At 40.7% G+C, this 11,992-nt stretch overlaps 1 protein-coding gene across 1 annotated transcript; it reads left to right on the plus strand.

The window, feature by feature from the left end:
* The first annotated feature begins 1,134 nt into the window (after window positions 1-1,134).
* On the plus strand, window positions 1,135-11,913 carry tmem86a (transmembrane protein 86A). Its single transcript, XM_085461379.1, has 3 exons — window positions 1,135-1,331; window positions 6,782-7,046; window positions 7,344-11,913. Exons 1-3 carry the CDS (start codon window positions 1,311-1,313, stop codon window positions 7,769-7,771), a joined length of 714 nt encoding a protein of 237 aa, XP_085317505.1. The 5' UTR covers window positions 1,135-1,310; the 3' UTR covers window positions 7,772-11,913.
* Window positions 11,914-11,992: the final 79 nt, after the last annotated feature.

Consider the following 11,992-nt stretch of genomic DNA (forward strand, 5'->3'; position numbering starts at 1 on the left):
AATCTTTGGGGGTGCTTTGATTCATTTTGGGGGTGCTGAAGCACCCCCCAAAATGGGCTAAAATCGCCCCTGCTACAGAGGCATAAAGCTGATGAGCCACGACAGCTAGCTAGCTAGGAAACAGTTGTGGAAGCTTGGTTAAGAAGGGAGTTGACAATCGGTGAGTAGCAGTATGTCTTCAAGCGGAGAAAAAATGATAGATAAATAAAATATGTTTGCTTTGAGGGTGTTGATAGAGAAGTGTAGAGAAGATCAGAAGCTGCACTGTAGCTTTGTGGAGCTAGAGAAAATGAGAAACTGGTATCACATAAGTAGTCGCAGAGATGCCTGTGAAGGTGGTGGAGAACATGTATGAAGCCAGACTGTAGTGAGGTGGTAGGGGTGATAGATGACTTCAAAGTGTGGGTGAGATTGTGATCTGTAGTGAGAGCAGGTGGACAAGATCCTGGAGAGGTGGAGGTATGTTCCAGGGAAAAGAGAATGAAAGTTGGAACAGAATACATGTGTGAATTAGAGAAAGAGAGGTGTTACAGTAAATGCAAGAGGGTAGAAGTAGTGAAGGTGGACTAGTTTAAATACCTGGGGTCAGCCATAAAAAGCAATTGACAGTGCACAAGAAAGTTGAAGAAGGGAGCGCACACAGGTTGGAGCAGGTGGGGAGGAGTGACAAGAGTGGTTTGTGACAGTAGGACAGCAGCAACAGTGAAGGTTGACAAGAAAGTAGTGAGGCCTGTCATGGCGTATGGTTTGGAGACAATGACCTTAAAGCAAATTGAAGCAGCGGTTTCTGTGATTTGGCACTAAATAAAACTGAATTTAATTGAATTAAAACAAAAAAAAAAAGAGGAGCGTAAGGTGTCAGAGTTGAAAATGCTCCGGCAGAAAAGTGGTTATTAATAGCTTAATAGCTTTCAATTCATCATCCATACAGCAGTAATGTTTTCTCATCTCTAACGCTCAATATGATCAATTAACGCTGAACTGTCAATGTGCAATCAAAAACCAAGCTCGACAAATCAAGCTCCATTTCCGTAGAATGTAAATAAAGGCCATCTGCTCCGGTATGTAAAAGGAACCCCGACTCCTCCTATCAGGGCGTCGCCTGACGCCTAATCCCGCCCTCTAAGACCAGTCTCTGCACCTATTGGTCAACACTGAAAGGCCTGTCACTGCCTCTCTGATGTCGGACCGCCCACAGGATCGAGGACAAAAACAATCGGCATCTCGCCTTCCTCAGTAAAACATAAACAAGAAGACTCAAACGAATCAGTGTATCCTTTTTAAGCGGCACGGGCAGCACCGAGGGAGAAATGGTTTCTCCAGTAACAGTGGTAAGTACCAGTTTCAAATGGCCATTTAAAACATTCAGGAATAAACAGCGGCTAGTTAAGCTAGTGATACAATAACGAGACTTCCGAAGATAACATCCTTAATGTGTGCATTGTCGACTGCCTCGAGCTGCTATTCAAGCATTTACTGGGGCATTTTCGTTGTTATTCATATCTTGTCATACTTTATCTCGGAAGGCCAGCGCATGCTCTCTGGTTCATTATTTAATTGCCAGTAAATAAGCGCGTCTGCTAAATGAAAAACCGTTCGGTCAGGTGCTCGCGGTAACTCACGCAGCTATCTCATTTTCTCGTCATTAAATAGTGTCCCTCTGTATGTGTTTGTGCAGACACAAGGCAGAAACTTTCTTGTTTCCGTCTAGCCGTTTCCCTTTTTTGGCACAGCAGCGACGCTGCTCGCTTGTTCCTTCTCGGTATTGAACATACACAAATTTCGAAAGGCTATCCCTGACAAAAAAGAAAAAGCTGTCATGCCACGACCTTTTTTGTGGTTTTTTTCCCCGTTCCTTACCCTCCAGTAACGCATGCGCCGAGCTGTGGTCGATTCTGGCTTTCTTTTCATCTCCCTTGTTGTAGCTGTGCTTTATATAGAGTTTATTGTTTGGCGTATCTATTGGCTCAATAATGGACCTCACCTGGAAATCGTCCATTTTGACAAAAAAGCTGATAACTACATGAATAATTTAAGCAGGTGGAGCATCATCTTGCTCTAGCAGAGCTGCTATGAAATTTTACCCCCTTTGCTGGGGCCATGAAGGACGGTTCATTGTAAGTTGGCCTGTAGAAAACCCGGGTGTGTAAGCCTGTGTGGAGGAATGCCTGCCATACAGACTAGTTTCCTTAGTGATGAAGATACTGTGCAGGTCCTGGTTTTCCTTTATTTCTATTAGGGTCCCAACATTGCTGAGAAAAAGATGTATGCTTTTATTCAGGGTTGTTTTTCTGATGCTGAAAAATTATAATATATTGGTGTGTTAGTGTCTGATAATTGCCAGTACCTGTTCAGAAGTAAACGTGATTATTGTCCCACTGGAGGCTGCTATTATTCAGTTTTACTTAGATGCAGTTCAACAGTTCCTGCTTGATTCTTTGGTATGTTTTTTTTTAAACACAGTACTACACTCAGTTTTACAACAGTGAGCAGAATGTTGTCCTTATAAGGGACTCTATGAACATTTTTAAATCTAGATATGTCAAGGAACCATTCAAACAGGCAGAGCACATGCAGTCTGAAACCAATCTGTACTGCCCAAAGACTTTGACTCACGTTGCTTGCCTTAACTTGATTTGCTTATTTTTGGCTATATTGATCATCTGTAGAGGCATCAGCACATCCAGTGCCCACAGTGGGGGGGATTTTGTTTTGTTGGTTTTTTTTTTATCAGAAACTGAAGTTTTTACTCTTACGTCAGGAACTCAAGACGTCATACAGTGCAGCAGTAAGGTTGTATTCCTTTCTAGTCTGCATCCCCAAATGTCTTCAAGTCATCTTTGTTGAGCTAAAGCAGCTCAAAGATGGAAAAAACAGAGTTGTGTGATGCTTCGTAGAAATAACATTGTCATAAGACTCACATGCCAGCTGTGCAGACTTTAGAGGCGCCATATTTCTGTACTTCAAAAGGACACAAAAAAGAAAGAACAAATTGTCTTTTCTTTGGTTTAGGATACGAGGTGCCTTTTAAAGGTCAGTCGATGTGTATTGACTAATCATGCAAATATAGTCAATCATTAACAGTATTATTGTTTAACAGAGGACAGGAGCAGGTGTGTGTAGCTGTTCAGCTTTATATGGTCCTGCACTTTTGCAAACATCCTTTATTTATAATGTGATCATTTAGACAGATAAATGATGACGAAATGATTCATTTTCTTTGCTTCTTAAGTGAGGTATTATGTTCTCCTTTTTTTTTTTTCTGGCGACAGCCGGCTATTACAGGACTAACAGCCATCGCTAATGTCCCTGTCTTCAGTGCTCCCACAGACAAACTGACGCCTCCACGAATAAGAGTGGACTGGTTTACAGTTGAGATGATAGTGTGCTACATAACTCCACCAATTTCAGTCAAGTACAAGAAACTGAACAGGAGAACAATGCTGATCATCTGAGCAAGAAACCCATTAAAACTGGTATAAAGCAGTTTATGGATTCCCACAAGCAATTATGCTTTCCTGATGGAAAAATTTGTGCAATCACATTTTAATGGGGGTGGGGAAATATTACAGCAGCAATTGTTTAGGATATGACAGAAATTAATACTTGAACTCCTGATACTATCATAATCTGGATTCATATCTAAGTCTGCAAAATGAAACTTCTTTTATAGAACACTGTAACAAAATTGAAGCCTAATTGTATTAGAAGACTTAAAGGATTATGTTATAAATGTTTCAAATCCTATTTTAGTTATGCCTTTCTCCTTCTTAAAGGATTTTGTTTAGCGTGTACATGCCATGATTGGATGGCAAAGAATAAAAAACGAAACTGAAAAGTATCTCAAACCCAGCATAGAACAGACTAAAGGTTATAGGAGTCACTGACTTCCTCCCAACTTCCTTTCCTTTCTTAAGTGCCAAACCAATCATTAGTCTTGTCTGTAGATAGAAATCAAACTGACACTGCCTTATTGAGCATAGTAAACTGTTTTCACTGGACCTTATTTAATAAGAACTAACTGCTAAATGTGTAATGAGAATACCTAAAGTCATCCTTGAGTCCCAGGAGTGTAACAGATATGGCATGTGGTGTTTTCTTGTGCTCTGTCCTAAAGTAAGACAACCCTGGCTTTTTAAGTAGAATTTTCATATCGGTTAGTCTGGGAGTGTTGCCAGGGCCGTCTCCTTGCCTCGCCACCTATGTGGCCTTAATGTGATAGATAGGTTCGCTGTACTTGTACAGCGAACCTAAGTGGATAATGGAAAGGAGTGCATTAGTTCCCATTATATACCTAGCCCTGGTTTGATGGCAGTGGAAAACAGCATTACACTTGTACCTAGAGGAGACTGATATTAATCTTAAATGTATTGTGAAAGCAGAAAACAAAACTGCTGAAATTTATCTTAATCTTGTCAGAGTGAAAAAGTGGCAGAGCAAGTATTGTTACTTCTCTTTTTGCCATTTTGGTAGGAAACCTAAATATTCAAAGAAAAATGACTGAAACAACTTTTATTTTTACAGGATACATCTAACTAAAAGTACTTTATAACGCAAGAATTTGAAGTAATAATCAGGGGTAATTTTAGTATTGTAATCCATATGCTGAAGCGGCTTAAGAGGTGAGTTTAAAAGTAAATGTCCAATCTTGGCACGCAGACCACTAGGTATCCAGAAGCTCTGTGTGCGTGTGCTAGGTATCTTCATACACTCTGCAATCACATCTTAAGGATGTGATTAAGGATATAAGCTAAAACTTATATTGTGACTATGGAACAATATCAAATAATGTTGTGTATGAAGCTTTAGTAGGTCTGCAGAGCTCCTGGGAGGATCATATAACACATGTAAGCAGTGGATAAACATATAGCTAACTGAGTGCTAAAACACACTCCTGGCATATCTACCTGATGGAAACCTGTTTCCAAGCAAGGGCTTTCCTGGAGACCATATAATTCAGGAAATTTAGACAGATACATTACTGCCTTTTTCCTCTATTGTCTCGTTCTCAATGGATGTCCTTGCACCACACAAGCCCTTGGAAGTAATGTGTTTGTTGCATCCTCCCTGAAGCAGACTGTTGATTACATTTAGAAAAATGGTCAAAGTGCCTTCCTAGTCTGGCATGCTTTCAGGGAACATGCAAATGATCTTCTCAGCATCCTGCTTTTAATACTGGAGAACCCAGGCAATAGTTATTTTGCTGTCCTACTTTTAGCTCAATATGGTCATGACTGTATGAACTTGTGCATCAGATCTCTGTTGTTTTCCTGCTGGTAGTCTATCAGGTACTCTAGAGTAGGTTTGGTGTCACCTAAACTCGGTCACTTAAACCTCACCCCCTTCTTCCTTCTCCATGTTTCCGCGTGCTTCAGCACAGAGAATCGTCTGATCATTAGGGTTTTCCAGTTAATATTGTAGGGGTTTACCTTGCTATATAAGTCTCATTCATTCTACTGTTGTTGCAAATTGGCAGTATACAACTAAAATTGAATTAAAATAAACTGAACACTTCAGTTGATCCTGTACTGTCATTTGATCTGTTACTTTTTTGAAGAATTGTGCATTTCTGGTCTGTTCCTTTCTACCTTCCTTCACAGAAATAAACTGTAAGATCCTTCAGTCTCTATCCTACTCCTCCTCTGCTACTACATCCAGCTGTCATCTGAATGGTGGTACACCAGCTCATTCACTGTGGTGTTTTTTTTTTTTTTTTTTTTTTTTTTTTTTTTCCCCCCTAAGGCTTCTTTATTTGTGCTTCTTCTTATTTTCCTTTCTCTTTGTCCTAGTTGCCCTTTCTTTCCTTTTTTTTCTCTTTTGAACTTTGCAACCATGCCAGGGCTTTTTTTGGGGGGTTTTTTTGGTTTTTTTTACATCATTTTGCTTACCACTGAATATATCAGGGTAGGATGCAAAAAAACACGCTGTAAAATAGCCCTTTGGGACATCAAACCAGCAGTTCTTGCCCAGTCTTTTGAAACTTTTCCTTGCTGCACTATGACCCATTGTTCCTCCTCTTCTTCCCGCCTTATTCATATACTCTTCTCTCGTCCAGCGATCTCACCTCTAGTGAACCCACACTCAGTGCCTTTCCCTTCCACCTCACCCACTTTCTTTTTTCTTTTGCCTTTTAATCCCACAGGCCTGCCTCAAAAGTGATTCTCAGAATCACCGGTGGCTCATCATTCCAGGGGTTTTGTGAAACTTTTTCATACTCTGGATTTGTATGCGTGTTGTGTGCCTCATCTATTTGGACAAAAATAAATATGACTGGTAACACAGTTGGAAAGAGGAACTTGAGTGATGATTACACTTCACAGTTCTCAGTAACTTCATATACGAGGAAGAAGGTAAACCAGACGAGAAAGAAAAACAAAATAATAAAATTAGTTGCAAAAAGGAGAAATTTAAAGGTTACTAGGAGTCACAGTTTGGGAGCGTTCTCATTTCCTTCGACAGCCTTTTCCCACAAAGTTTGGTTTCAGTGACACGTGTACGTATGGCTGACGGCAAGAAACTAATGGCCACACAAAGTCAGCAGTTTTAAATCTCACTACTTGTTTTTTTTCCCTCCTTTATTCACAAATATAACACTATGCAGCTCAAACAGAAAATGCATCTATTTTAACCTCGTAAGCCCCAACGCCTCCAGATACGGGGGCAAAAGGCAGGACATCAGGTAGGCTTGGGGCTTAAGAGGTTAAGTCGATGATTATAAGAGCATCACATGTATTTGCAACTATATTTCAGTTATTAATGTAACTATTCATTTTACTTTCAGGTCAAGAGTGAAGGCCCTAAATTGGTGCCATTCTTCAAAGCAACCTGTGTATACTTTGTCCTGTGGCTGCCCACCTCAAGCCCATCTTGGTTCAGCGCCTTGATCAAATGCCTGCCCATCTTCTGCCTGTGGGTGTTTTTGCTGGCTCATGGCTTCACCTTTCTCTGTGCTCACTCCAGTGCCCGCAAGATCTTGGCTGGTCTAATCTTTTCTGCTCTGGGTGATGCCTTTCTCATCTGGCAGGAGCAGGGCTACTTTGTCCATGGTGAGGAAAAGCTCTGCATTTTAACAATTATCTCATCAGATGTAATTCAACCATATAACAATAAATGTCTAGGTGTGTCCATTTAAAAACATCTCTGTAAACAGCCATCAAATATTAACAGACATAACCCCTGGTTCAGGAATTGTTTTATCACCTGACTCCCCCTGGCTTCTTGGCCTTTTGAGCCCGTTGAAAACATTAATCAGAACCATTAGAAAGACTAAATAAAACTCAATGGAAGCAACTTGTATTAAAACCTAATTATTATGATTTCATGTATTATTTAATATTCTACAGGCCTTCTGATGTTTGCCATTACCCATATACTCTACTCTTCTGCTTTTGGGATGAAGCCCATTAACGTGCGTGCTGGGCTGGTGATCACTGCTGTATCCTTTCTGTGCTATATCCTGCTGTACCCCTACCTCTCTGGCCCCTTCACCTATTTGGTGGCCGTCTACATCGCCCTAATTGGTTTCATGGGCTGGAGGGCCATCGCAGGTTTGCAGCTGGCGAATGACCTGTGGACCTGGACCAAGTTGTCTGCCTGCCTGGGTGCCGTGCTCTTCATGGTCTCTGACCTCACCATTGCAGTCAACAAGTTCTGCTTCCCTGTGCCCCATTCGCGAGCCATCATCATGGCCACCTACTACGCTGCCCAGATGCTCATAGCACTGTCAGCTGTTGAGTGCCAGGACGTGGAGGTGGCCAGGAAGAGAACATGAGTTGCAGCAGTCTCCAAACCATGTGATTATGGACACATCTCACTGCCAGGTTCCCAGCCCCCAGCCTTCATCTCAGTGTGGTGCTCAAACACCGCTGGGCCACTACAGCCTTTACATCACCCTTCTGCCCCATTAGCGTTGTAATCTCACATGTGTCCTCTAACCAAGAAGATACAGTAGTATTATCTTCTGCCTCACCCAACAACAGTCCTACCTGCCTCCTCTAAAAATAGAATGGCTTTCAACCTAGTTACAAAGGTGATAAGTGCAGTAATATTAACCTGCTATGTAGAGAGTATTACATACTTTTAACTGGCTAATGGAAGCATGTCACTGGGCACCTTCAAGGAGTGTGTATGGGAGAGCAATGGGGTCTGTGTGCGTTGATGTATTTGATTTTTACCTCGCTTGGCACACAGTCCTTTCACACACCTCACACTCCCAGCACAGACGTATGCTTTATGTTGTCCAGCATTACTATTTAACATTTAGTTTGTTATTTGTTGTTGTTAAAAAGGGAGGGTTTTTTTTTAATACCGACATATACATATTTTTTCCATTCTCTGTTGCTCTGTGTTCCCCTTAATTAAGGGTGCTATTCTAAAAGCTTGTCCAAACCTGTTTTCGTTATCTGCCATCCCCTTGATATTATTTATAACAATCCTGCCCCTCTACACTTTCATAAGTCATCATCAACGTATTTTTTAAAGTATTTTTTCTTCCATGATGTCCTCGAATAACTAGATGCACAGCTTAAAAAATGATAAAAAGTAAACCAATAAGGCTGAAATTCAGGGAGGGAAATTTGGGTGTCAACAAACCAGTGTGTACTGTAAGTTTCATGACTGAACATTTATGTTGGATGGGGAAGAAGTTTAGCTTTCTCCTGAGATTCACACTGCTATCAGTGTCCCGCTGTCACAAAGAGAACACACTAAATACCATAGTCACAGCAGACTACTGCACACATTATTACTTGCTGTGTAGTGTGCACCTGCTTCTCCTTTTGGTGTTAAGTCCACCAGGAATTTGTTTTCCCCACCAGCAGCTTTTTAAGAAACGCAGGTGCAGATGTTACCACGTACACACACCTGACACCCACAGCTCCTGCTGTGTTAGTTATTGGAAAAAGTTCATGGGGATCTTATTGCTAGAATGGATCAGCTGACATGCGCTTATTTGGCCTAATAGCAATGTTATGAAGACTGAAAAGAAGGGCTATGTTACAGGATGGAATCTTTTTGTTTATCAACTCTGTGTGTGTCTGTCAGGGCCCTGGGAAAGGGCTCACTCGCTTATAATGAAATGCACGCATACATGCACAAAAGTGTGCGCTTTGTCCTTAAGGCAGCCAAAACAAACTGAAAAACCAAAATGGGGAAAAAAATAGGGAAGACAAGGGAACTGGCATGTCATGTGAGGAAACAGTTATCCCATTATTCCCAATAATTCCCTCTCACAGGACACTTCATCAGCTTTAATCCTGCAAAATCCGCCACAGCTAATCCCTAACAGGCTGGCTCCTATTTTGTCTTTCATCTCTTACATATTTCTGCTTCTCACCTCTCGTTTGTTTTGTCCCCTGCAATTTTTATTTTATTTTAAAACTCAGTGTCTTACTGAATATTTAAGAATTACACTGCAACTTTTTCTTCAGATGTCTACACTTGTGTTTTTGAGCGTCTGCATATGTGTGAGAGTGCGTACACTGCTTTTTTTTTTTTTTTTCTTAGCTGTTGCTTAAACATCTGTGTGTTCTTGTGGCAAATCAGAACCAACTCGAGGCCCGAAATGCTGTGAACCAACAGAGTTTCTATGAAGTACACACACTACTGGGTATTTTTATTGTATTATCACAATGCTCTTAAAACCATCTTCATGCCCATCGCCTCTTCAGAACTGCAGCTTTGTAACAGACTGCAGATCTACTGTCAGTTAAGAACTTTAGGCTAGTTTAATAATGAAACTCTCAGATGTGATGCTGTGTATATATTGTTTATGAAGCAACCGTGGAAAAATACAAGCCCATGTTATGGGTTTCTTCTGCTGGGTCATTGACCCCAACAGCTGTCAGCAGCTACATGCGCACAAAAACAAAACATACCACAAAAAACCCCACACGCATTCAAACACTTCAAAAGGTGTTTAGGCATCACCTTAGCCACCATGACAGATCTGCAGGCAGACAATGGTGTTGACTGTCATCAAGGTTTTTATCAGTATCGCAGTTTTGCTTTGACCAAGAAAGACACTTGGCACAAGTGGCTATTCTTGACTACTGCTTTGCCAGAAAGTTCCTCAATATTCTTTCAGCCTGTCACTATGCTTGTCAGCACAATGTTTCTGCTTTGTCAGTCAGAAATGTTCCATCAGTCTGGTCGTGTGACCACTTTTCTTCTGTTGCGTGTTTTAATTTGTCCTCCCAGCACTGCAGACTCTGACTCTGCAGTTCTCTCCCTGTTTTCATCACCGATGGAGCACGTTCTGTCAACAATTAATATCGGCCGCCTTTGTGCTAAAAGCCGTCCACCGAAGCTTGATAGCAGTCTTAAAAGAAAGTGGAGTGCAAGTAGAGATGCTAGCCAACACAGACTCTAGTACATGGCCTCAAGTAAACCATGCAGGGACTTAGTCAAGCAGTCTTACTCATCCTTACTATGTGGGCAATTTCTGTGGGCACCTCCTTCTTTGTCCTTTGCTACACAAAGCCTCCTGACTGTTGTTCCTACAGTACAGAGCATTTATTTTTGAAATATTTCTTCTTGGCCAAACGGTTTCTTCTCTAAAGTATCTGCTTTTATTTGATTTGGGCTCCAGAAACCAAGCTTAAATTATAATTCAAAACTGAACTCATTTGACTGAGTGGAACTTGTCAACATTAGAGGTTTCTCATGTGTCAAACCAGCTGTTGTTGTTTCACAGGTGACAGAAATCTCCCCCCCCCCACCACCACCACCACCACCACCACTGGTGCAGGATTGCTTTTAGCTTTTTCATTGAGGACGAAGGTTATTATTGGGTGATATTGTAGCTTGAATTAGATTACAAGGTGAAATATGACACAGAGGGGAAGCTGTTAGCTACCACCCTGTTCCCCCACAGATGGCAGGCCAGCAGGCGCATCAGTTTACCTTAGTCTGTCAACGGCCCGTTGTTCAAAGCTTTGTGTGCGCATATAAAAGGGACCAGAGAGAGCTGTCAGAGGTCTCCACAGTGAGTCCTGTGGTTTCACTTGGTCCTCTGAATAGGTTAGCACTTTTCTTTGATTAGAAGTTTTCTTGCTGAATTCTTTTTGCTGTTGTTTCTTGTGATTGTTGATTTGAAGACTTTGCTGCTAATGCACTGTGCTCATGATTACGAAGTGGGTTTCATTCAAAACGGATAGCTGTAAAGTTTGTATATTTATCATGCATGACTAGTGGGCTGATGTGACTCCTCCACATCAACACCAATGTTTTTTTGTTTTGTTTTTTACTACAGCTGACAGCCCTGCAACATCAGTATGAGCTTAAGAGAAATATGTGGAAATAAACATCTTTGTAAAATTACCCCCCTCCCCCTCCCCATATTCTGCACTTTTCTGTACCCAAAGTAAGGCCAGTTGATCTCTCCTTAAACCTAGCAGTGAAAGTGTTATTAACAAAGGATTATTGTGTACTGTATCCTCTAAAGTATATGCTCATTTTTCCTTTCATTTTTTTTCTCGAAAAGTTAGTGTTTTGAAAGTGACAAATCAGCATGTGAGAATCATGTGTTTTCTTTAAAAGACATTCATTTTAATTAAGTGTTACTTACCTTGATGTATAAATCTTTTTTTAAAGTGTTATCCTTTCATTTGCAGAAAATGAAAACCCAAAATGTTTTGCCTGTCAATGTGGGAAAAGCCAAATTTGTTTCCCACAGATTATTTAATTCTTGTTTTAAGGTCCCTTGCAACGCAGAATTTGAATTCCGTTTATTGAAAGAATGTTTCACTTTTCTTTTAATTCAATGACGTGCTTTACCTTGTTGTCCTTGATTTTTTTTCACTTTATTGTGATTTCTTTCTTTCGTGACTGTAGAGATGAAATAGTTTCTTTCCTGTAGTGAAACTGCTATGAATGTGAATAACTATTGGAGAAATAAATGCAATTACAATGCAAGTTCAGCAAAATGTGTTTTGTTTTTTTGTTTTTTTCGTTGTTGTTGTTGTTTTGTTTTGTTTCCTAGGATCACTGCATT

Source organism: Copadichromis virginalis, linkage group LG7, assembly GCF_057382275.1.
Source record: "Copadichromis virginalis isolate Kocher_CV1m ecotype Utaka linkage group LG7, C_Virginalis_male_GT1.1, whole genome shotgun sequence".
In the NCBI taxonomy this organism is placed as follows: domain Eukaryota; kingdom Metazoa; phylum Chordata; class Actinopteri; order Cichliformes; family Cichlidae; genus Copadichromis; species Copadichromis virginalis.